Here is a 26,135-nt window from a genome sequence, read left to right as displayed (position 1 = left end):
TGCACATGAGCTGGGTTATTTAAGAGGAGTCAGCAGAGCAGTGGAGGACACCCCGCTGAACAGGCAAGTGGAACTGAGCCAGAGTGGATGACCCACTTTTCTGCGACAAGAGGTAGCCTCTGGCCTGAGGGTGAGGGGTACTGGCAGTTTTAACACATACCACAGACTGAGAGCCCCAGCCTACTGGTATCCCAGCAGAGAGGGCCTCTCTAGCTCCAAGCTTCTCTCTTGCTCCAACCATATTTCCAAGAGGCAGTGGGGAAGAACCCAGCTTCTCAGAGCAGGGGGGTTATGATTGTATGAGGTGACTACAGGCCATAACTGTTCTAGCCTTTCTTATAAGGAAGCTAATCCTTTTGATTTCTCTCTCACAGTCCTTTTCCTTTGAGGAGAAAGTCCTTCTTTGGGGCCTGTGTGACTCTCTTGCCTCCAGCAGGTGCTAATCTCAGTTGTTTAACAAGCAGGAAGTGGCCTTGCCTGGCCCTCATGCAGCAAAAGCAGTTCCTTTACACTGTTGTATAGTTTCAGATGGCTTCATTTTGATAAGTGCCTGGTTTTCCACTAAAGTTGGGGTATGGGGTTGTTTTTAAAGTACAGTTTAAGGGGGAAAAAAAGGTCTATTTAAAAAAAATAACAGCAGGTACTACCCAGGCCAGGTTAGACTGAATTCTGGGTGTACTAGTGGGTAGTGGGTTGGGTGAAAGCCTGGTCTCCCAGCTAAAAGGCCCCGAGGAAGTCTCCTCTTTCAACCTTAGTATCTGTATCTGCAAAGATCTGGTTGTCCCTCAGACCTATTTTTACATGTGTACAATCACAACAAGCAAGCACCTTAGCGACAGCAGCAAACATGTGCTAGAGGTACAGCTGTCCCCTGAGTGTCTCTAGCCACAGGTCTAGCCCAGGCTCCCTCAGCACTTGCCACCTCCTGGTAGCCAGAAGATGCAGAGCACAGCTGAGCTCCAGATGGGATACAAGGTCTTCTCCCTGACTGTGCCATCCTCCCCGATACACATGTGCAGTGCTCAGCCAACAGCTGTCTACGATCATGTGTGGATGGCTCTTTAAAGAGACTGTGGACATTTCAGTGATGTGCTTGGAACATCTGACTGGAGAGGGAAACCTCAGCCCTGGAGAGGGTCTTTGCTTCTCAGGGGGAGAGACTGGGCTGGCCGGGAAAGGAAGTTAGAGCCAGCAGGAGAGCCAGGTAGCACTTAAGAACACCTGGCTTCTAAGAGACTACAGGGAAGTGGCTGCAGTGAGGAAGAGCCTTGCAGGCCCAGTCTAGGCAGGGAAAACCTGTGAGAACGTGCAGTGTGTCAGCTGTGAGCAGAGAGTGCAGTTCCAGTAAGCCAGGCGTGAAAGGGCAGTGGAAAATGTTTCCTTATTAAGAGGGAAGGAAACTGATTATCAGTGGTGGCTGCAGGCACAGGCTTTTCTGGATCCTTTTTTAAAGACAAGGTCTTACTATGTAGCCCAGCCTGGCTTGTAAGTTGTGACCCTTCTGCCTCAGTTGAGATTGAGTGCTGAGATTACAGACATGTGCCAAGACACTAAACCCAAACCTTGGTTTCTAAACTACAGTTAATGGTGGAAGCCAACCTGGGGGGTGGGGGTGGGTAGTACTGAAGGTTTAGAACCCACTGTTGAAAAGAAGGGGGGTAGAAATATCTAGGATGAGCTCAGGCTTTCAGGCTTGCACACTGGCCTGAGAGGCCAGCAGTATATGAACTGCTCACATGGCTCAGGTGTGTAGGCTCAGGAAACTCTGGGTACATTCCCTCCTGCTGTTCCTGCACACTAAGGTACCAGCTGAATGTAATGTTGGGGGTCTTCCCACTCTGCCTAACATCCTCGTGTGAGGATCTGAAGAGCAACCAACACAAGGCCAGTCTCTCTTTGCCCATACCAGATCACCACAGAGTAGCCATTGGTGTCCAGAGGTGGAACTGACAGGTGGCAGGGCCACTGCTGCCAGGGATATGTGTCAGAAAACTAGGGTAGTATCAACGAGCTTGGCCCCTGTTGGGGTTTCTAGGCATGGCCAGAGACAGGCACAAACAGCCCCAGGGTAGCTCCTGTGAAACAGGAACAGAAACCCTCAGACACCACCAATCTCCATGCTGGGACTGGACATACTACAGGCCAGGGCCTTGGCTGGGCCCAGGATGGCAAGAACTTAAGGATTCAAGGTATGTGGTAACAGAGAAACTGGAAGTCCATTAGTGTGGTGGGGACGCAGCCTCACTACCCTTGAGGCTTCTCTCCACCATCTTCAGCAGGGTTGGCTATGTAAGTGGCCTCTTGTTGGGCCTCAGACATGACCATGTCTCATCTAGTCACAGTTGAATACTGGTTATCTCCTCAGTGAGCACAAGCCATCTTCCTGGGAAAGAATTTGTGAGTGGAGCACTTCCCATTGGCCAGGCTGGGTCGGGGGGTGGGGTAGGGGGGTAGGCTTTTCCTATAAGGACAGGAAAGAGTGTGGCAGGCAGCGGGTCTGGAGAGTGAGAAGCTGTGCTCCCCTCTGTCTTGCAGCTTGTCCCTAAGGAAGTGGGGGTGCTGTTGAGGGAGCCTGCCTGTAAGCTGATAAGTCTTTCCATCCTAGAGTGCCCCTGGCTTAGCCTGGCTTGGGCAGCAACACCCCAGTGACCTTGACTGCCTTCCCCCACCTCAGAGGGGCCAGCTCACTGGCAGCTGCAGGTGAAGGGAGATGCTTTCTGGGGAGAGGTGTGGGGTGGGAGTGTGAGGAAGGTCAGCGCCGGAGTTCCACAGCCTGGTCCTAGCCTGGTGGGTTCAGAGCAGCCATGAGTGTTGTGTGGTCAGGGAAGGTAGGGTCTGCAGGGGTGGCAGGCCATGGGGGACAGGTTAGGAGAGAGCAGTGGCACCTAGTATAAAGAGCATCATGGATGCCAGGTCCCTGGGAAAGGTGGCACACTGTCCCTCCACAGCTGTGCTGTCCCTCTGTGCTGGCTCAGGGTTGTCACTCCATCCCAGAAACAGACCAGAGAGGCCCACATCTAAAATGGGCAGCATGATGTAAGGACAGCCAGCCTGGCAGTTGGAATGAGGACCAGGGTCAGGAACCCAGGGGACAGAGCAGAGGAGTCCATGTGTGTGATGAAGGGTCTGGCCCTAGAGCTAGAGGGAGTGAGGTCTTTCAGGGGCTTGGAGAACGAACCCAAGGGCCAGTGACTAGGATGAAACTGGTTTCCAGAGATCTCAGGAGAGGGAACAGGACAGCCACATCTGCAAGCTGGTGAATTACTCATGCTCTCAGTGCCTCTGCTATGCATTCTGATTCAGGGCAGGGTGTCATGGGCTGGCTGGACTCACTGGTTGGTCTACTACACACATCTGTACTGAGCTCCCACCATAGTAGGACAGGGTCCCGCACTAGAGGGTCAGCTGACAGTCCCCCCCAACACCCGCCACTTCTTGCCGGTATCTTCAAAAATGGTCCGCTGCTCCCAGCCCACTGGCCAGGCCCCGATACCTTTTCAATACCCAGCCACTGCTCCATCAGCAGGCACTGCCCACTGTGCAGCATCTCTGTGCTGATACCACTTGCCCAGCCTGTACTACATTGTCACCTTCTCTCCTAGATGTCTATCCACAGTAACCTCCTCCAGTCCAGTCTCAGCCCAAGAGCCAGAGAGCAGGCCATGGCACACCACACCTGAACCTTGGCTTGCTTCTGATTGCCAGACTCTCAAACTAGCCAGGGACATTCCTACCACAGGCCCTTTGCACTGGCAGTGGCTTCCTCATCACGTTTATGGTCATCTTACCTGTTGAGATGCTGGCCCCACGCACATTTGCAGATGTGCATCCTGTACCCCCACCCATTTCTCTGCTTATGTAGTGCTGCATTTAGTACCTTCTGTCACTCACTATTTATATACTGTTCATGGTCTGACTCTGCTCTTCTAGCTGAACAAATTCTGGGACTAGGTTTTTGCCTTGCTTAGCAACTCTAGCTCCCCCTCCCCCTAACCCCACTGCCAAATACCATGCTGTGCAAAGTAACAAGGAGTCATTAGTTCATCTCTTTCCAGCCCAAGTTGTCATGTCACAGCCAGTCCCCCCCCATAATCACCTCTGTACCTAGACACCACATGGAACTACCCAGTACACGTGCAACTGCACACAGACACACACACACACACACACACACACAGGAGTCTACCCGTTACTGTCACAAACATGCACCTGCACTCATGGCTTAAAACTCTTCAGTGGCAAGCAGGTCACCAGTGGCTCACGCCTGTAATCCTAGCTGCTCAGGAGGCTGAGATTTGAAGATCAAGGTTCAAAGGCAGCCCGGGCAGTAAAGTCCATGAGATTCTTATCTCCATTTAAACACCAGAAAACCGGAAGTGGCACTGTGGCTCAAGTGGTAGCGCGCTAACCTTGAGCTGAAGAGCTGAGGGACAGCGCCCAGGCCCAGAGTTCAAGCCCGATGACCAACAAAAAACAAAACAAAACAAAAAAAATATTCTTCATTGGCTTCCTCTTCCTCTTCTTTGATGAAGAAGACCAAAGCCTTCTCTTCTGCCCCTTCCTCTCACCTGTTACCTCTCTCCTTTCTCAGGGCTTACTGACACAGCCCACATATATCACAAAGAGGGGGTACCCCCCCTGCTACCAGGTCTAACTCCTGTTCACATAGGCCTGTCTGCTTTGCAGAGCCAGAGACTTCACAAAGCTGACCTCTCTCCTAGCCTGGAGGGCAGAGAAAGGCCCACAGAGAGGGAGGCATAGGGCAGGGAGATACTAGTGGCAGAAGGGGGGGCGGGAATGAGGCCCACTGGCAGGGAGGCACTGAGCATGAGCTGACCTATGAAAAGCAAACAGTACTATTCAGAAGCCAAGAGGGGTTCCCTGCAGACAAGAGCAATGAGGAGGCTGTTGAGGGCCTGCCACGCACTGGGCACTGCTCACCCTGTTCTCCTGGTCAGGAGGAGGTGCAGCACACAAGGTCATGTGGGTCATATGTTAACTGAGGGCTGCTGCGGAGGTAGCAGTGAGGCTAGGGCAGCAGCAGTGGATCGTAAGGTGTGATGCTCATAAATCTAAGGGATAGAAGGGGAGTAACTGCTATGTACTGGCACTTGCTAGTCTGGTACTTGCCAGGTAGCAAAAGGTGAGGTGCATACCTGGCCAAAAACATATAAAAAATGAGTTTTCTGAGAGCCTCAGGTTTGACTTAGGGAGAAAGGTGGCATTAAAAATACTATTAAAAAGGACAGCGCCCAAGCCCAGAGTTCAAACCCCACGACCAACACACACACACAAAAAAACTATTGGAAAGCCGGGCTTCGATGGCTCACACCTGTAATCCTAGCTACTCAGGAGGCTGAGATCTGAGGATTGTGTTTCAAAGCCAGCCCAGGTAGGAAACTCCATGGGACTTTTATCTCCAATAAACCACTCAGAAAACCAGAAGTGGCACTGTGGCTCAAGTGGTAAAGCACTCGCCTTGAGCTAAAGAGCTGAGGGACAGTGACCAGGCCCAGAGGTCAAGCCCCACAACCAACCAAAATAATAATAATAATACTATTGAAGGTAGGTGGGTCCAGGACACAGGAGAGAAAGGAGGCCACAGTAGCTGAGAGAAGCCAGAATCTGGGGTCAGGGAGAGATATGGCACCAGGGCCAGTTCAGAGCAGGATCACTGGGATTCGTGGAGGAAGGTCTATAAGAGATATGAACTAGAGAGGGGCACAGATAACAGCTAACTGGATGATCTGAGGGTTTTGAACCAGGCTGGAGAGCGAAGATTGTTTCTAACACTATCTAGAGACAGAAATAGAGACCCTTTGCTGTTAGGGCCTGTCGGCCTGGGGTCTTCCCACCTGGGATCTGCTCTAGGGGAAGAGTACTGGAGTAGTAAGAGCATGACTGTGGTAGGCTGACTGGAGAGAGGACATCAGGAAGGAAAACAAGAAGTATGCAGTATCATTAGGCGCCACCCTGGGCTCCCAGTCAGGGACAGAAGCCTGGGTGGAGGGACCTAACCCTACCATCCAGAAGGTCACAGAGGTGTCCTAGGATGTATTCCTCCCCCATTCTGGTCGACAGGTAGCCCTCAGAAGCCTGGATGCTATAGACCTGCCCAACCTATGAGCACAGCTGTACCTCATTTTAGTGCCTTGGCCTAGTCAGGGTTAGTGAGAATGGGGGGAGGGGGGCGGGCCTGGACTCCTCTGGAATGCCTGGACCTAGCAATTCCCAGTGCCTCAAGAACTGCCCTGGCCTATCGCAAACACACCTCACCATGTCTCCCTGTTTTGTTGACTGTCCCCTTCCTGAGCCCTAGCTTCCCTCACACGACCAGGAGTAAGACCACCTCTGCCCCTTCTCAAGGCCTGACCCCCACCTCCAGCTGTTGGCACTCAGGCATCCAGTGACCCCTGGCCTGCAGCCTTCAGCTTGCTTTGGCCCAGTCTGTTTGCTTAAGAGTTGACCCACAGACTGCCCTTGAGAGCAGGCAGGACAAGATCCCCCTCTAGACACATCCTAGGGATCTAGGCCTCCTTCAGGCCTCCATTCAGGACCACATTGTCAAGTAGGGTGGGACTGGGCTGGGAAGGTGGCTCAGTGGTAGAGCACTTGCCTTGCATGCATGAGGCCCTGGGTTCAATTCCTCAGCACCATATAAGCAAAAAAATAAAAATAAGTAGGGTGGGACTGACCTCCCTCAGTGCTGTGGAAGAATGGGAGTACAGGGCTTCATAGCAGTTATGTTATAGAACCGTCGACAAACAAGGAGGCTCAGGGAAGGAGAGGCCAGCCAAGTCAGTAGGCAGGGAGCCTCAGCAGAGTTAAGTCCACCAAAGAGGTAAGCAGGTGGGGTATTGAACACTTATTCCCCTCCCTCATGCACCTGGCTTCAACTGTCTTGGCAGGGAGGGAGGCACGGAAATTGGTGTCAGCTAGGAATGTCGGGTTTGCTGTGGTTTGGTCACTACCGTTACAACACCCCCAGAACAGCAGGGAACTGTTGGATTATCCCTGTGTTTTCTAAGATCTGTGGGCTTCTCCCTTTCCCAGTCCACCTCATGGGAGATGGCTCATGCTGTTCTCTGTTTGGCAGGTGAAAGGCCGGATGCAACGCAGGGAGCCGGAGCAGCCTGAGGCAGGGGGGCCACCAGGAGTGCAGGGCCCTCCAGCCGCGCTTAGCAGCATCTCCACAGCAACCAGCAACCAGACGGCAGCAGCCTAGGCAGACGCAAAAGGACTACTTCCCACCGTGGCCAAGGAATGACAACGGCAAATCAGGCCACAGCGCTGACAAGGGAGGTGGAGTGTCACTAGAAGGGAGGGTGCGGCCACCGCCCCACTGCACAGAGCGCCATGCTGGCTGGAGAAGAGGCACTGGGGCAGGGGCTGCAGTGTGTCACAGTATTGACCACAGTTTTGCCTTGAACACTCCCAAGGCCCCTGGCTCTTGTCTGCTGGGCACACCAGCGCACATTTCAGCATCCCTCATTGCAGCCATCCCTACTTGGTGGCCAGAGGGAGAGGCGCACAGTCAGTGCTCCCACATCTGGGTCTGCCGCTGCCGGACCATGGGATGTCGGCAAAGCTCAGAGGAGAAAGAGGCAGCGCGGCGGTCCCGAAGAATCGACCGCCACCTGCGCTCAGAGAGCCAGCGGCAGCGCCGCGAGATCAAACTGCTCCTACTGGGTACTAGCAACTCAGGCAAGAGCACCATAGTCAAACAGATGAAGATCATCCACAGTGGTGGCTTTAACCTGGAGGCTTGCAAGGAGTACAAACCCCTCATCATCTATAACGCCATTGACTCGCTGACCCGCATCATCCGGGCCCTGGCTGCCCTCAAAATTGACTTCCACAACCCAGATCGTGCGTATGATGCTGTGCAGCTCTTTGCACTGACTGGTCCAGCCGAGAGCAAGGGAGAAATCACACCTGAGTTGCTAGGTGTCATGCGGCGGCTGTGGGCCGACCCTGGGGCACAGGCCTGCTTTGGTCGCTCGAGCGAGTACCACCTGGAGGACAATGCGGCCTACTACCTGAATGACCTGGAGCGCATCGCCGCACCAGACTACATCCCCACTGTGGAGGACATCTTGCGCTCCCGGGACATGACCACAGGCATTGTGGAGAACAAGTTCACCTTCAAGGAGCTCACATTTAAGATGGTGGATGTGGGTGGGCAGAGGTCGGAACGCAAAAAGTGGATCCACTGCTTCGAAGGTGTCACAGCCATCATCTTCTGTGTGGAGCTCAGTGGCTATGATCTGAAGCTCTATGAAGATAACCAGACGGTGAGTAGAACCCAGATTTCTGTGCTTGTTCCTGTTGTGTTGGGAATCAGGTGGACTCATGTAGGCAGGGAGAGTCTGTAGCTGGGTCAATCCAGCCTCATGATGCCTGTGATGGCTCCAGTGAGATGGGGATGAGTGTGCCCCTCCTGCTGTGCTCAGAGAACATAGTGTGGAACACAGTGTCTTGCAGGCACCACAGGACTTGCTAAGATGTCATCCACAGAGGAGCACCCTTGGCAAGCAGGGCTATGCTGGGCTTAGGAGCCTTGTTTTGACCTAGGTAACCATGCTCTGACATTCCTTCAGCACATTGACACCCTCCAAATGAGGCCACACACCTCTGGGCTCCACAGACGGTGGTCTGGCTCACCAGGTAGCCCCACCTCTCCCTACCAGGTATAGCCTCCCTCCATGAGTTATGCCCTCATGGCATATGCTGGCCCTAGCTGCCCAGGTTCCCAGCTTGCTCCTACCTCAGTGCCGTTAATAGATCATGCCTAAACTATGGCAGCCACAGTACGAGAGGACAAGACTTGATCACGCCTCATTTTGGTTCACATGGTGGTCTGGCAAATCCTTGAAGTTCTTACCAACACCAAAGAGCCTGTGGGTCCTGGAAATAGCTATCACTGCTATAACCCCATCTTGATCCTAAGAATCAGGTGGTGATGGAGTAAAGAAAGTTTAGTTCCAGGTACCAGAACCTGGACTTGGAGTCCTGGTGGTAGAAACTCAGTAAGTATGTGGGCCAGGGTGGCTGTTGGATTCTTTGAAGTGTTCGGCCTACACTGAGAAACACTGTGTGCGGAAGATTAGAGTCATGAAGTAGATGGGGGTGACCTGAGGGAGAATTGGGTTCAGTACTGAGTTACATGGAGCTTGAGAGGAGAATTACTAGAGAGAGGGAGGGAGAAATTCCTGGCAAAGAGATGGTAGGCTAGCAGGCACAAGTCTCATTAAGTCTTTGAAGTACCTGGGTGCTCAAGAGTAGCAGTAGTGGAAGCCATGTACCAGACAAGTGACCAGAAAGGCCAGGTTCAGCCCACCCTAGAGCTGTCCTGATCAGCAAAGCTTGTTACCAGACAAACACTCAGAACCTATCCTAAGAGAAAGACCTTTAAGCCTGCAGGTAAGTAGAATAGGAACAAAGAGGGAGTCCTTGAGGATCTATGAGTGTGGCTGTGGGTGCCCTGTAGTTCAGAGAAGATGGCACAGGTGGAGGTGGGCACAGTACCTTCATTGAGTCTTGTTAAAGCAAGTGACAGCTTTATTCTTTGGATCACCCAAGCACTGTAAGTTCAGCCTGCACCCCTTCCCCAGGGAAGTCTGTGGAAAGGCTGCAGGATGTAACCACAGTGCTGAGAGCCTGAGCATTCTTCTAGGCAGAGAGAGTTGGTGGTCTTTTGCCAGGTGGCAGTGACAGCAGGAGTCAAACCTCTGGGTGTTGATGGTGGCCCCAGTCTGTCTAAGTCAGGTGATGAGTCACAGGTGCTCCCAGTCACTTCCATCTAGGAGTAAATGGTCTTTAGGGTTTAGTTTGTTTTACTACTCTGCTGTCCCACCTGAGCATCCTGTGGTTTCTGTAGAGATGACATCCCAATGGATGAGCAAGATGAGACTCCTTTAATGAGGCACCACTATGAAGTAGCTGGGCTGGGCCTGAGGGATGGTGTTGTGGCATTTCTGTCAGTCGGCAGTCACACAGGCTCAAGCTCCTGTTCACTTCTGCTATTCCCTGGGGCTGACTAGAAACTGTTCTCAAGACTTCTAGATCCAGATGGGCTGCTTCTAGATCCAAATGGGTTGCCCATCCCTCATCTCCAGGGTCTGCATAGCAAATTCTCTTAGAGGCATTCCTGACCCCAGCCCATCCTTGGCAGCCTGTGCCCACAGCGGTGCCTGGATCCAGGATGCCTTAACACTGAGTTTCATAGAAGAATTGGTTGTCACCTTTGCTCTCTGAAAATGTCAGTTAGGTGGCAATGTCCTCAAAGATGAGTCCAAGGGGGCTGGGAAGGTGGCTCAGTGGTAGAGCACTTGCCTTGCATGCCTGAGGCCCTGGGTTCGATTCCTCAGCACCACATAAGCAAAAAGAAAAAAGCCGGAGGTGGCGCTGTGGCTCAAGTAGTAGAGCACTAGCCTTGAGCTGAAGAGCTGAGGGACAGCACCCAGGCCCAGAGTTCAGGCCCCATGACCGGACCCAAAAAAAAAAAAAAAGGTGAGTCCAAGGCCAAGGCCAGATTTTTGCCTGCTCCAGGCCCTTATGCTTCACCTGGCCTATGCCACTTCCCCAGCAACCCCTCCCTCAAATTCCATTCATTAACAGCTTGTTTTGCTCTCCTAGCATCATTCTGTCCAACCTTAAGCTCATGACCATCTTGTCTTCCAATTCTGTCAGGACTGTCCCAAACACTATCTGCTTGGCAGCCTTCCCTTACCCCCCCCCCTCACTGAGTCACTCATGACAAAATGGGTCGCTGATCACACATAAGCAAACCAGCACCTGCTGGTAGGGCCCAGTGAACTTCTTGTCTCTAGCCTTCTCCAGCCCTATCCCCATGTTAATCTTTGTTTGCTTCAGCAGTACTAGTGTTTGAACTCAGAGCTTCTTGCTTGCTAGGCTGGCATTTTACCACTTGAACTATATCTCCAGCACAGGTTTCTGCTGGTTATTTTAGAGATGAAGTATAGTGAATTTTTCTCCCTAGGCTGACCTCAAACCTCCATCCTTCAGATCTCAGCCTCCTGAGTATCTAGTCTTACAGGCATGAACCACCAGCACCTGGCCCCATGTGCATCTCTGTGAGGCCCATATCTATCTCCTGGAGAAACTAGGCTCTGAGGTGGCATAGGGTGGCATTCAGGGCATTTTCTAAAGGGAGAGGCTGGCAACTGGAAACACACACACACACACATACACACAAACACACACACACACACACACACACACACACACACACACGCCCCTCATCTCCACATCCTAGCAAAGTGGTTGTTCACCAGAAAAGGAAATTCTTGATTTCTGGCTGGAAATTCACTGGCTTCCAAATGATTCTGACCTTTCACGCTCTACCAGTAATATCTGAGGATGCAAAACAAACAGGCTGCTGAGGAAAGACAATACCCTCCCATGCTTCCTCCAGCCAGCAGCCGGCTGTGCAGGGTGGGGACAGCATTAAGGACCTGCCTGTTCCTCCAGCTGGGCCAGGGATAGTACCATGGATACTAAGACAAGCCTTCCACCGTTTGCTCTCTCTTGGAATACCCTGAGCTGGCCTCCAAGCCCCAATAAAGACAATTTAGCCAAGAACAGACCACGGGCCCAGTGCCAAGGGTTGGCCACAGCTCCTCTACATCTTTCTTGCTCAGTTCCAAGGTCTCATCTTCCCTCTAATGGAGGCTGGCATTCCCCTTCTGCCCCCATGCCTGGAGAAGCATTTACAGCCCCCCCCCCCAGCCCGCCTGCTGGCTTTTGCGTCAGCATGTTGCCAAGGAGAACATTAGCATCTCTGGGCTCCCGGCTGCAGAGAGCACAGGGCAGCACCTTAGAGGCAAGGGGAGGTTGATTCCCAGGCATGCATGATCTGTGCCAGAGCACAGCCAAGGAGCTGTAGCCACCCTTAGTCCCAGGAGGATAGCTGATCTGACTGCCTGAGACCACTTCTCCTTGTAGGCCTTCCAGGCACCTGGGGCTCCCAAAGCCAGGTCGTGTTCCAGTGTTCTCTTTAACACCCACCTTCCCTCACCCCATTTGACATCGAGGCTAAGATATAGTCCAGTGATTTGTGGACATTTCTCTTAGCACTGTCCCCTAACTATAATGTGGCAGTACCTGTTATTTCTGTCACAGGCAGGGGCACTGGGGCACAAAGGCAAGGCAGTGCTGTCCAGCTGCCGACTCCCACCACATTCTCCCACCAAGAACAGCCCTTCTCACTCAGCCAGGCCCAGGACTAGGGACTCTGCTCCTTCTCTTAGTGTACTTATAGAAGAGGCAGTTGATAGAGATAGGTCATTTTGAGACCTCAGGAGATCTGTGGACAAGGAGGAGAGGTAGAAGTACTGGGTCCCAGCAGCCCATGTAGATGAAGAACATGGCTCAGGCCAGCAGGAGTGCACCCTCACTCCCCTATCAGAGGCACCCCAGTGTCAGGCAGCATTCTTGCTCCAGGCCTTTGAGGAAGTGGGTGACTGCCACCCAACCTCTTCTAGTGCCGAGCAGCTACTGGGCTCCAATGGCCACTTATGGAGGAGGGATCTTCAGAAGGAACAGATTAAAAGGCCTGGTTGTAAAGTGTCATATGTTCTCATGTGGAAACCCACAGGGAGCTCACTGTCCATTTCCCAGGGGAGCTGTCAGCATCCCAAGCCCAGCAGGCAGGCCTGTTGTGTGCCTGCGGTATGCCTGCTGTGTGTGCATGCTGAGTACCCACTGTGGAAGCCCAAGGTCCCTGCTGGGGGTGCGGTGTGAGTTTGAGCCAGATTCTAACTGCATGAGGAAGGGGAAGGGAGTCACACCACCATAGCTGCCAGAGCCAGTAGAGAGTTCCTAGAGATGTCCTTCATTTTGCTTTTACCTGTGACCACCTGGAAGCCACAGGTGAGTTGGGCCACAGTAAGGCTCACCTTGGGAGACTAGATGCCCTTACTACTTATTGAAGAGATAGTTGGTCAGCATGTCACAGAATGAACTGGGCTCAGGGACATTTGCTTTTGGAGAGGAGGCAAGTTCTGCAGGTAGTAAGTGCTATAGTGGCTAGACTCCAGGCAGATGGCTTCCAATGACCCTTGGCATAGACAGCCCCTCCTATCCCCAGACAGGTCAAGCAGCCTCTGCGTAACCTGCAGAGGGATGAGTAGCCACCACATGGCCTGTTCTGTGAGCGCAAGAACTGGCACACAGTAGGTGTTCAGTGGACTAGGCAGGAGGCAGACTGGTTTGGGAAATGCTACAGGCATGGGCTCTGACTTCAGCTCTTCTAGGATAGAGTCATGGGTGCTGGTCCCTAACAGGTGATGGGGAGAATGCTTTGAGAAGTGAGCTGCTAGAAGTGGTCCTATAAACATAGCATGTACCAGACCCCCTAGCCGCTGTGGTTTGTTATTTAGCCTGAGAAGACAGCTTGTTTTTTAGTGCTTTGGAAATGGAATTTAAGCTAGATGTGGTAGCACACATTTGTAATCCCAACTACATAAGAGGTAGAGATAGGAACACCTCAGTTTAGGATTAGCTAGGAAAAGTGAAACCTTAACTAAAAAAAAGAAAAGAAAAGAAAAAGGGTTGAGGATACATGGCTCACGGTGGTAGAATGCTTGCAAACATGAGGCTCTGAGTTCAAACCCCCATACCACCAAACAATAATAATGGAGTTTAAACATCTGTGTCATAGAATGAGGCTGGGGAGGAAGGAGGGAGATGCGAGATGTCCGTAAACAGGCCCTCGTCTGTTAATAACGGAGTTGTTTATATCTGGTCAAAGGAGAGATTTTAAATGGGAAACAGCTAGGTGTGAAAAACCTCTTTCTCCCCAACATACATGCTTGGAATTGGAAGGTCCCTTTTAATGTCCTTAACCAGCCAGCTGGTTGAGAGCCAGCTAAGGCTGAGAGGTTACATCATATGCCCAGAGGCCATCTTTAGTTCTCAGGAGAGATTCAGCACTCCCACCTGGAGGTTCTAGAGATCTCCTCCCAGCCATTCCCCCATTCTGAGGGTGAAAGGGTGCTCCAGGAAAGGCCTTGGGGGAGGGGCCTAGGCTCCGTTCCACCCTGCAGGCCGCTCTGGCCAGCCTCCCTTCCGGAAGGATGGAAAGCAGTTACAGTGCAGCTTTGATTATGTGAGCACCTATCTAGGCTGGCCCTGCTTCTTCTCCCAATCAGTGGCAGGATCACAGGGAGCTTCAGGAGAGCTGACTCCACCCTGCCTCCTGCTCTTGACTCAGCCTAGGTAGTAGTTCCAGCCATAGTTTCTAATGCTGAGAATTGTGTCAGAAGGGCCTGTGGCCCACCTACCAGAAACCCACCACCTTTCCCCCTCTTGCTGCTGGAAGACCATGATCTCATTATGTGCCAGGATGCATAGAGTTTGTCCCCTCATATCCATAAATCATAGCAACCTCATATGGGACAATGGAGACCTCCTGGGCCAGAGACAAAGGTAGGCCAGGCTGGCAGAGGGTCCTGGATTCTCGGGGACGAAATGACTCCAGGGGCAATACCATTTTGAAACATTCCACAAAAAAAGTGGGAGGCAGGTGCACAGAGGCAGGTGCAGAGTAGGGGCGAGGGCTCAGTAGGCCTCATACAGTGAAAAATAGCATCTTGGCTTCACAGTAAGTCCCTGTGAGGCACTGGCTCCAGCCTAGGATAGGCAGGTAAAGGAGCATGTCCTGGCACAAAGCTAAGGGTTTGCCAACTGGCATTTCAGAACCTTGGGTTGGACCTCCATCCCTCTGCTCCTGGGGAACAAGGGGCATAAAGCCACAGTGACCCTTATCAGTTACAGCTTCCATTCTTCTCTCATCACTGGGGACTTCCAAGAGCAGAGCTATGCCTTAGCCCCCTTGTGTGGGAGCTCTTGCCCTTGATAGGTTCTCATTGAGCCATTAACCAAAAGGTGGGATGGAGTCTGAGCCCTAGGCTTGAAGATCTGCTGTGTAGGACATCCCCTTGCCCCATATACCAACCCACATCTTCCTTGGGTTCCTAATAGGACCTTTTCATTTATTCCTGTGTCTTCCCCTTCGGAGGCTAGCTCTCATTCACTGTACTACTTCCTACTGTGTCACTAGAGGTACCGAAGACCTAGGCTGTCACTGAACACAGCTGGCCTTGGCAGAATATATATATAGGAATGCCATATTGGTCCTTGGATCTCTGAGACCAGTGGCCATACTAAAGCAGGAGGTCAAACAGCTTGGGACTTGGTGGGGATGCAGAGCTGATTCCCATTTTTGTCTGGGGTCAGCCTCTTGTCCAGGTGCTGTTAAAGTTTAAGGAAGGATGGCAAACCACCTGCTGGTGGTGCTTGCCCATCCCGAAGAGGGGTTGTTGAGACTGAAAATGTGGTTATCAGTGGCAGAGCCTTACTTTCTTACTGCCAACCCAGTGGCTGTAGCTGATTTATATACCAGATCAAACGCCAAATTTTCATCTCTAGGAAGTTTATGAGCTAACATCTAACTGATAGTATCAGAGCAGCCAAGTAGCAGTAATTACACCACAGAATTGGCACATTACAAATCAATATAATCCCATCACACACATACACACACACATATCACACACACACGCACGCGCGCACACACACACACACACATACGCACACACACACACACACACTGTGTTAAATATTTGCCAGCACTCCAAAGATAGTGAGTCCTCAACCCCAGTGGGAAGAATCATCCCCAGGTCAAGCTCAATTATTGATAAATTATTGGTTCACTATTTGAGGATAGTGGTCTTGGCTTTCCACCCACCTCTGGTTCCTCGGTGATTCCACTAACCACACAGTATTTCTGTTCACATTGGTCCTATTGGAGAAGAGTTATTTTCCAGAGTGGCTCTACAGTCCTTCTGGTCCTTACTCTTGTTCTCCTTTGGCAGATTTAAGAATTCTACTATGCCGAGAAGCAGCTTCAGAACTGAGAGTTCAGCATGCTCTCTGTCATCAGGTAACATGAGAACAAGCCTTGTGACATTGATTCAGGAAGTGTCATGCCCAGAATATGCAGGCCCCAGACCCAAAGAGGAGCATGTTCTTCCCCCCATGAGGTCAGCTGGGGAGAACCTGAGTAGCTGGGGAGGACCTATGGCTGGCCATGTAACAGCCCATGAAAAAATGTGTGGGGCCCAGAGACCAGCTTGCAGAGAAGAGGATCCAAACATGGGGAGCAGGGCCTAGGTGAAGAGGACAAAGATGTGGATGGTAATCTGATCTGGAAAAGTTCAGATTTATACAATCCAGCCTATAAACTATGGGGTACAGGCTAGGCAGCCAGCAAAGGAAGGACCAGTGGGGCCTTTTGAGTCTGTGGAAAGCACAATAGTGTATATGCATAGCACCCTGAAGGGAGAAATGGGGCACCAGGGGCAAAGAAGGATCAGGAGCCAGGTCCTAGATACCTAGCACTGCCCAGGACAGGCAATACCAACTGAAAACACAGAAATGGCAGTACTGGGGTTGACTTGTATCTTCCCCCTCAACTATCTGTGCCATTCTTTGTGCCTACCAGGTGATTTTGAAGATGCCCCTCTGAGCTGTGCCAAGAGCTTCAGAGCAAAGTGGCTTCCCACCTCACGTTCACTCAGCTGTTCCGGGCAGTGGTAATTAATTTCCTGAGTGCATTAGCCCTGCTCATTATGCACACATCAGACTAGCTATGGGTTTTAAGATTCAAAGTATTATTATATAAGCCAAGAACTGAAAAACAACTTTTCCATTTATCAATAACAGAATCCAGGATGGAGGCTGAGAGAACAGGGGCCTTCACTGGCTTGGAGGGCCTCCCAGTCACCAGGGAAGGTTTTGGGAGGTCTGCCACCCAGGCAAGTTCTGTTAACTGGCATCTACAAAAGAGGATAGTAGGTAAGACAGGGCACCTAGGTCCACCTAGAGACAGAAAAGAAGCTTCCATGGTGAGAATACAGGACCCTTTTCATCCATCTATGGAGCTCCCAGGCCTCACAGGCACCAACCATCTAGTTTCTGAAGGGATTAAAATGATGATCCTCCAAGGGAAGGCCCCTGGGTATCTGAGAGAGGCACTCAGTATTGAACAAGAGAGGAGGGGACAGGGGACAAGACTAGGCTAGGAGCCTGGACTTCATTGCACCCTGAAGTTAATGCCTTTGCAGCTGTGGCACTTCCTCTAATTTCATCAATAATGAAATTACTAATGAGACAGGCACCAATGGCTGAGACCAATATTACCAGTTATTTTAGGAAGTTGTGAATCGTAGTCAAAGCCAGCCCAAGCAGAACAGTTTCCTAGATGCCTCTCCAAAACAACCATCAAAAGATCAGGTCGGAGCAAGTTGAGCAAGCAATGGGCCCTGGGCCTTATGTCCTGAGATTTCCCCCAGAGGGCAACTTAGGGCCCCGACCCCATATACCTTTCCTGTCTGTGGTGTCCTGGGAGACCACTGTGCCCCACAGAATGGACCTGTATGCCAGACCCAGGAGACTCGGAGCCTCCACAGCAATTTGGCAGGTCTCTGCCCACCAGGCTGCTAGCTTCCTTTGAGCAGTGACAGACGAAAATAGAAAACTCAATACCAGTGCAGTGTTCCTCAAGAACCACGAGCTTTTGTGCCCCAGGGCCCCAGGACACCAGTTGGAAAGAGAGTGCTCCAGAAATACTGAAAAACACAGCCTGTGGTTTGGGGGTGGCATCTCACCTGTGGCCAATAGGACAGAAAGCAAGGGAGGTGACTATTCCACATGATCCCGCATTTGCCACCTGCAGGGCTCCAAGCATGTCTGTCTCCTATTTCTCTTGAAGCCTCCTTTGCCCAAGGAGGGGTTGCAGAAGGCGAAGGGGCACAGTCCAGCTCAGACAGCCTCTGCTCTGGCTCTGCCTCAGCCTGGACAAGCTCATCCAGCTTTGCTTTCTTGGCTATGAAGTGGGGCTTATTGTGGCTCAAGGTAGAAATGCTGCTTAAGCAGAAATAGATAAGTAGGGTGCTGGTGGCTCACTCCTGTAATCCTAGCTACTCAGGAGGCTGAGATCTTGAGGATCACAGTTCAAAGCCAGCAGGAGTAGGAAAGTCTATGAAATTTATCTGCAATTAACCAACAAAAAGCTGGAAGTGGGGTATGAACCAAGTGGTCAAGTGCTAGCCTTTAGCTTTAAAAAGATTCAGAGACCACACCCAGTCCCATACATAGTTCAAGCCCCAGAACTAGAAAAGAAAACAAAAAAGAGGGCTAGGAATGTGGCTTTTGGTAGAGTGCTAGCCTTGAGCAAAAGCAGCTCAGAGACAGTGCCTAGGCCCTGAGTTCAAGCCCCAGGACTGGCAAAAAGAAAAAGATAAGAGAGAAAGGAGAAAGAGAAGAAGGAAGTTGAAGAGGAGGAAGAAGAAAAGGGAGGAGGAGGAAGAGAGAGGAAAGAAGGAAGTTATGAAAACCTATAATGTGGCCTAGAACTGAGCACCAGCTTTGGGATTTAGACCTGGGGGTGGAGGTGTCAGGGCGGGGAGGGGGGTCAGCAGGACAGGGAGCCTCTCCCAGCCCTAGCAGCCTACACATAAAATACACTTCCCTGCTGGTTCAGAGTTGCTGGAAGGACTGTGGGAACTGTAAGAACCCGAGGGGAATATGGTGGGTGCCATCTGCCATCCAGTCTACCAGCCACTGAGTTTTTCTCTCACTAAAGATTCTTCCAAGTACCACTTCATAGGCAAGCTAATAGGCTGTGCCCACATACAGCATGAAGCCTGGAGGTCTCAGAGTAAGGAAGCTAGGGCACCATGAGCCTGATACAGAACAAGTTCCTCTCAAGAACATGCTTCCTTGATGGGGATCCAGTGAGGGCTAGGTCTCTACTAGGCAATGTGGAGCCATGAGCCCATGAGATCCTTGAGCATTTCACCTGACAGTGTCTTCCCCTGAGGACAGCACAAGACATGGTGACCCAGCCCGGCCTGTTCGCTTGCTCTTTTCCCATTCTGTGTCTGCCTAGTACCCTGTCTGTGGGCACAGCTGCTGGGGTAGCTCTCATACCTCTGCTGGGACTCCTTCCTCAGCCCACCTATGCCTTGGCCACCCGAGATCTGGACTGTGGCCCAGCTTGCGTGGTACTTTGAGTTGTCAGCCCTACTCTCAGCCTTATTGCCTGGCCTGGCAGGATGGGCTTAGACAGCCATTAAGTAACATGGGTAAGGACTGGAGTGGAGGTAGGGACCACTCAGAAGGGAGTGAAGCTTGACATGTATGACTTGAAGGTCAAGAGCATCATTCTAGTGAAGAGTTCAGCCTCAAACCCTCATGAAGATAGTTGTCCCTGATGGGGCAGAGGGCTCAGAAGATGCAGCCAGAGTAGATGTCATCAGCTGATAAGAACCATGTAGGTATGGGGTATGTCTACTTCAGTAACAGCACTGCATCAGGGCTTTTCTTACCTGCTTATTAGATTGTGGCTCATAACATACTACTCAGTTTTTACAATACACCAGAAAATGGCAGCCTGCAATGTGAATATGGCTGCTGCTCTAGACACATCCAATGACCAGGCCATTGGCCAAGGATGCAAAAGCTCTTTTGTGTCCTAGAGCTGCTGCTCAGGAAAGTCAGAAAGCTTCATCTTGGTGCTGTCTACTATCACACACTTCTTACAGCTTCTGCAATGGGACATGTGAAGTTGAGGCCTATCTAGACCCTCCTACCAGCCCTCTGGGAAGCTGTTGCATTCTGGGCAGAATCTGTCCTCCACCTCAGCAAAAGCAGTGATGGTTAACTGGAGTTAGAAGCAGCCATTCCCTGGTTCCAGGTGTTTGTTGTGATAGTACCTAGGAACCAGTAAATTACATCTACACTGTATAGCCACTCAAGCACACCTGTTTGCACCCTTCTCCAGGGAGGCTCTTTCACTGCAGCCAGAGTTTGGACGGGGCCTACACTTGCTCTAGCCCTCCCTGTCCTGCAGATGGAGATGCTGAGTGAGGGTGGTAATGTGCCAAGTGTTTTGTCTCTTCTTCTCGGAAGGATGAACATTGTTGAAATTCATCTTACAGGCCACACACACCGGTTCTGTGCTTAGACTCACTCCTCCTTATTGTTTCTCATGTCCCTCGCAGGAATGAACCCAGACCTGCTTCCAGTGTCACAGCCTTGATGGTTACAGTTGTGAGCACAGAGCATTCACCTTACTGAATGGGCCAGGCAAGGTGCTGGCCTGGGAATCCCAGGGATCTTCTGGGGCTGAAGTACAAAGAGTATTATGTATCAGTTTCCTTAACAGCCTGTGTCTATATTGACAGCCTCCAGTCCACCAGGCTCCTGCATCCTGCTGTCTGTTAATTTCCTGTCAGTGACTAGCAGCAGGGGCACTTAGATCAAGCCTGCAAGGTTCAACATTGAAACAAATAAGAGACAATTCTCATTTCAGCTGAGGCAAAGGCAGGCTAGGGCTCTGCAAGAGGTGGTTCCTCCTTGCAAGACGGGAGAACATGGGGGCTCTAGCACCACCACCACCTGAGCGTTATCCTATAGTATGGCAGCCTGCCATAGTATGGCTAGTCAGGCAGCAGGATTCGGCAACTCCAAATCCATTTAGGGCTGTCCCAGCAGTGGGACTTTTGGATCATTCCTGAATCACACCATCTGGTGCCCACTGCCCATGGTCACATTATTCCTGGGGCTCTCCCTCTATGGAGATCTTGGTCAATGTGTATTGAGATGAGTAGGGTCTCATCAGGCTCTTAACACCCTGCTTGTTACTTGTGCTGAGTTCTGGTGAGAACAAAAAGCAAAACTAACTATAGAGCACTGCACCTATGATGGCTGCACTCAGACTCCTGGAAAGCCCTGTCAGGTGGTAAGACCCCAGTGGGACACAAGCAGTTGTTCTGGGTGCCATGCCACCTTCAGCTCATACTGGTCCCTGCCTCAGAGTTGTTGTGGAGCCACCTTTGTCCTTCTGGACTGCCCAGGTCCAAGCTGGCCAAGCAACCCAGCCCAGGCCCCCTCAGCCCATCATCCAGTTCCTGAGGTTTTGGAGCAACTCACGAGATGTGTTGTGGGCTCAGCTATGGAAAGCGATGTGCATCATAAATGGGAATGGAAGAGCAGGAGATGTGAACAGTGGCACTGAGCCTTGCCCGGGATGTGTGATGCCTTGCTCAGACAGTCTCTTAAGTCCCCCAAACCTACAGGAAGTGGCACCTCCACCAGACAGGACAAGAAACTTGAAAACCAGGAGCCTCCTGACCTGTGGGTCCCTTCCCTCCTGAGGAGGACCCAGGACCTGACAGGATTGGAAGGCAGCACAGCCTCTCTTGCTGTCACTTAGGGTTACCCCAGCCCCCACTGGGGTAAACAGAAGGTGGCCAGGGCTGAACTGCATGAGGCAGGAAATAACTCTGTACTGTCTCCGGCAGGTTCAGAACAAGGCCTTTCCAAGCCATTAGGGCCCCAGTTACAGCTTTACCAGCAGCCTGTTATCTTGTTTAAACAGCCCTTGCTATTTGAAGTGCATGTCTGGCCAGTGCGGTTACTATGAGCATTGGCCTGTCACTGGGCACAGTTGGGTACTTAAGGCTCTCACTTGTTTGGAACACAGCCCTACCCCAGTCTGCAAGTCAGGGAAGCCTCAGTGGCGCTACTGGCTACAAAGCTTAGTGACTAAACCCTGAGAGTCTTCCCATCCCCCTGTCTGCAGCCTTAGGAGCAAGGGGGCCAAGGTTAAGAGAAGAGGCATTGGATGAGGGAAGAGAATTGCTAGCCCTAAGGTTGAGAGAGCCCTGTGAAATCAGGGCCCAGAGCATGTCTGACTCTAGGAGTTGCTAATCCTTTGTGTCATTTGCTAATCTTCATTTGAATGAGGCTGGTTCTGTGGATTCAGGCTGTTTATAGGTGGCAGCAGCAGCTGGGAGGGAGCAAGATCCAAGCAGTTGGGTCACGCAGTGTTCCAGCCAGAAGCACAGGATACCCAACATAGCATCACCATCATGGAGCTGTATCTGAGGTCTCTCTACACATAACCCCAGGGGAATGGCAAAAGGGCCCTAAATCACAAAGATGAACCCCAAGTCATCACCTGCCAAAGTATGAGATCAGATAGTTCCTGCTCATTTTAAAGCCTGTACCTTGTTGGTGTATTACCATACTGACCCACTGAAACACAGCTGTCATGAGGAAGGATGCAAACCCAGGCCACCTGTCACTGCAAAGCCAGGTCCCGCCCAAGCCTGCTATGGGGGAGGAAGGCCCTCGTCCCACTCCCTTCACTTGTCCCAACCTCATCTTAAAAGTCCTCACGGAAGCCTACAGGCCCTTCCCCACCCAGCCATGGTCAGACTTCCTATAACATGCTAGACTTAGAGTAGATTCTGTACCCTATAGGTAGTGCCCAAACCTGGGCTTCTTCTCCTATGGGAGGTTAGCTCCAATCTTCCATGGCCATTCCAGACAGCCCTCTGTGCTACCTGCTTCTCAGATTGCATAGAATGGTACTAGCTTCCCCCATCTTTTTGGACAACTGATAGCTTGTTTGTCCCTCAAGACAAGGGAATGCTTTGTATACAGTAGGAGTTTAAGAACTATCTGGGCATGACCTCCAGAGGTACAGATGTGTCTGAGAGGCTGAGCTTGCATCACAGTACAGACCCCATATGCCCTCTGCATGCTCAAGTACCTTCTTAAGTCCTATTTGCACCTATTGGGTGACTAGGACATGCTGGGCTCCAGCTGCTTCTTGTGGATTTTTGTTCGTTTGGGTTTTTTTTGGGGGGGGAGGTCCGGTTGTGGGGCCTGCACTCTGGGCCTGGGTGCTGTCCCTCAGCTCTTCAGCTCAAGGCTAGCACTCTACCACTTGAGCCACAGCGCCACTTCCGGCTTTTTTCTGTTTGCTTATGTGGTGCTGAGGAATTGAACCCAGGGCCTCATGCAATCAAGGCAAGCGCTCTACCACTGAGCCACCTTCCCAGCCTTGTTTGGTTTTTTTTTTTTTTTATGCTAGTTCTGAGGCTTGAACTTGGCCTCAAGCTCTTGCTCAGCTTTTTCACAGCTGGCACTCTGCCACTTGAACCACGGCTCCACTTCCAGCTTTTTACTAGTTAATTGGATATGTGAGTCTCATGGATTTGTCTGCCCAGGCTGGCTGCAAACCAGTCCTCTCCTGAGTAATCAGGATTATCATAAGCATGAGCCATCCAGGCCCAGCTCCTCTTGTTTCTGCCTGCTGACCATGTCATTTCACAAAACCACCACGGTCTTACAGCCACCAGGACCTTTGAGGTAAGATGGAATTCAAGGAGAACCACAGTAGCCCACAGTGGGCCTGGCATTAGGGTAAGTGAGCAGCCCTGCAGATGAGCAGAGGATCCAGCTCTAGGCAGCCTCGAGACAGCCTTTCCCTCTACTCCTCACTCTGTAGGGCTGGGTCTTGACTTGCTAAGGGGCCAGTTACTGCCCTTCTAGGCTGTCCCCCACCTTCCCCACTTGCCAGTACTACCTGGGGAACCTGAAAGGTGAAGTGAGCCAAGGAGAATGGATTCAATGGAAGAGGAGTGCTGAGCTGAGTTTGTGTCTAACCAAAAGGACCTGAGAGCAAGGGTACTGAGGGCTTCTGTTTGGAAGCCTGTGGCTAGGTCAGGAGACAAAAGAACAAGGCAGTGTGTAGAGCTGGGGTAATAGAGTGGCTGGTGGGGAGACAGAATGGGAATTGGGATCACAAGCCAGTTGTGGTTGGAGCCTGAGTACTCTCCGATGTGGGCAGGGCTGTTTCCATCTTCCTTAACATCCCAAGTACTCATATGACCACAGGGGCAGCAGTGTGTGGAGGCTTCAGGGTCAGGCTTGGTGAATAGGTGAGGCTTCTCCAGCTTGGACAGCAATAGAAAGCAGAAGCTGGGCCTAGTGGGTAGGCAAGCATAGCCCAGGCTCTCCTGCGTGGTGCCGTCTCTGTACTACCCATGCAAATTGCCCTCGGGGCTGTGCTGGGCTCCCTCATCATTAACCATCATTAAGCCAATTCTCCAGCCCATCAAGGCAGTTTTAGGTTTCTAGGAAGAAGAAGAGAATGCTAACCAGGTTGGACTAGAAGTGACCCTGGCATCTAGCTCTGTCTCCAGATACCTCCTCCTCTCTGAGGCCAGTAGCGGAGATAACCAGGCCTCAGGGATGTCTGGGGCTCTTTGAGGGAGGGTAGTGGGCCTGGTGGTGGTCCAATTTCCATATCTGTGAAAGAGGAAGGTTGTGGGGAGCCCCATTAGGGAGCCCCATTAGCTTTCTCTCCCTGTAGCTCCTTATTACTGGTTCACTAGTGAACAGAGCACAAGGATACCAGGGCAGTCCCCACCACTGAAAAAGCCAAAGCTAAAATGGCTACAGGGTGTGCAGGGTAAGATAACTCAAGCTCCTCTCCATCATTGCTCCTTTAGTAACAAACACCACACCACCCTGCACCTTCCCCCTAGCCCCACTTCCCTGCTCACTACCTGCCCATCAGGCCAGGGAGAGCAGGTCCCCTAACTCCCAGCGGTTCTCCCTCTACCCCGAGGTCAGTGGGCATTGGATGCTGTCTGCATTCAAGGACCAGCAGCTTCCTTTTCCTGCCTTTGGTTTAGGTTCCTCTGTGAGACTAAGGGTGGAGGCATCCTCCCCAGTTGCCATGGAAACAGTATTCTACTGAATGTGTGCTAAAGCTGAGCAGAGGGAGGGGCCACTACTCCTGAGCAGAAACTGCTGCTTCCACCTTCCAGAGGGGCTGCCATACACCTGAGCCTGGCAGGCACACATCTCCTGTGGGTGGTGGGACTGGTGGAACTATGGGTACATGTCTAATTGGATTAGCTGTGATTCCATCCAGGTGCTGGGGTGCTTTCGTATGTCCTGCCCCAAGAGCCCCTTGACTGAAGGGGAAGGATATCATCAGGATTCCGGCAGACAGTAACTGGGAATGCTTGGGAAGGCCCTCAGTACTGCCATCAGAGATGACTCGTGCCTTGCCACCTGCTTCTGCACGGGCTTCTTCTGGGAAGCAGCACCATATGCCTGCTTGGGTTTTGTCTGGTTTCCCACTGGTTCCATTACTCCCATGTGTCATAAACATGGAGCACAGACACTGGCCTCCTCACCACAGTCTAAAGCAAAAGGGTAGCTAGTTACTAGAGGAAAGGGCTGCAACCACAAATCTGAAGGCCCACAAAAGAGGCACACATAGTGGACCTGTTGTATCCAGAGGCAAGAAGAGACCCTGGAAAGTCTCAAGGGTTTGGGGCAGGACCCATCTGCCAAATCTGATATCTGTGGGATGCCATGGGGCCTGGAAACACAGAGGTCTTGCAGAGGTATCTCAGAAGTGATAGGGTTGCCTTGACCAGGGCCAGCTTCACAAGGACAGCAGATCAACCCAGGCCACTATAGTAGCCATCTCAGATGAACAGTTTGGTGGGGTGATTGGCAGGACTGGGGTTTGAACTCAGGGTTGCCAAGCACTTGTTAGGCAGTTGTTGTACCACTTGAACTGCACTCCAGTCTTTTTTTTGCTTCAGTATTTCTTTTTTCAGATAGGGTCTCATGGTTTTTCTCAGGTCTGGCTTTGGCTGTGATCCTCCTACCTATGCATCCTATACAGCTAGGATTACAGGTTTGCACCAGTTTGTGGAGATGAAGCCTCACTAGCTTTCCTTTGCAAACATCTGATCTCTACCTCCTGAGTAGCTAGGATTACAGGAATAAGCCACCATGCCTGCTGTACAGCTTGCTTTACTAAGTTATGACCTGAAGAATAGAAAGTGACACACTCAAGAGTTGCACTGCTCTTTGGCAGTTTGCCATTTGAGCTCTAGAACGCAGGACCTACCAGGCCCTCTGTCCAGGGAACTGGCAGGGAGGTGTGCAACAGAAGCCTTTCCACAGCCAGCCCAACAGTGACATCAACAATGGACTTTCTCAAATCTGATGATTCTTTGTCATTTCCAGACATGGTATGACAGTGGGAGTGTGTCCTGAAGAGCCAGAAGCCTGGAGCACAGGTTTACATCCTCAGATGATCCTTGCTTCTGCCAGCCTTATTGTCCACAGCACAGTTGGGCTGTAGGGGCACCCAGGAGGTGAAAGGCACTAAGAGAGTGCTTCACTCCTCACCTAGCTGTATTTATAGGTTTCAGGGCCCCTTG

At 51.5% G+C, this 26,135-nt stretch overlaps 2 protein-coding genes across 3 annotated transcripts in view; one reads left to right on the top strand and one right to left on the bottom strand.

Annotated features, from left to right (window-relative positions):
* The window catches only part of LOC105997205 (radial spoke head 14 homolog), a 75,935-nt gene that overhangs the window by 26,615 nt on the left and 23,185 nt on the right, over positions 1-26,135 (bottom strand). The gene's annotated exons all lie outside the window — the stretch shown is intronic.
* Gnaz (guanine nucleotide binding protein (G protein), alpha z polypeptide) overlaps positions 1-26,135 on the top strand; it is a 50,296-nt gene that overhangs the window by 15,260 nt on the left and 8,901 nt on the right. For both annotated transcript variants that reach the window (XM_013031537.1, XM_013031536.1), the window contains exon 2: positions 7,097-8,294. In XM_013031537.1, the coding sequence (XP_012886991.1) occupies positions 7,572-8,294 (723 nt within the window). In that variant the 5' untranslated portion in view covers positions 7,097-7,571. The remainder of the gene's footprint in view (positions 1-7,096; positions 8,295-26,135) is intronic.

Source organism: Dipodomys ordii, unplaced genomic scaffold, assembly GCF_000151885.1.
Source record: "Dipodomys ordii isolate 6190 unplaced genomic scaffold, Dord_2.0 Scaffold141, whole genome shotgun sequence".
Lineage (NCBI taxonomy): Eukaryota > Metazoa > Chordata > Mammalia > Rodentia > Heteromyidae > Dipodomys > Dipodomys ordii.
Note: the sequence above shows the minus strand (reverse complement) of the source record. Positions and strands in the feature narration are given on the sequence as shown.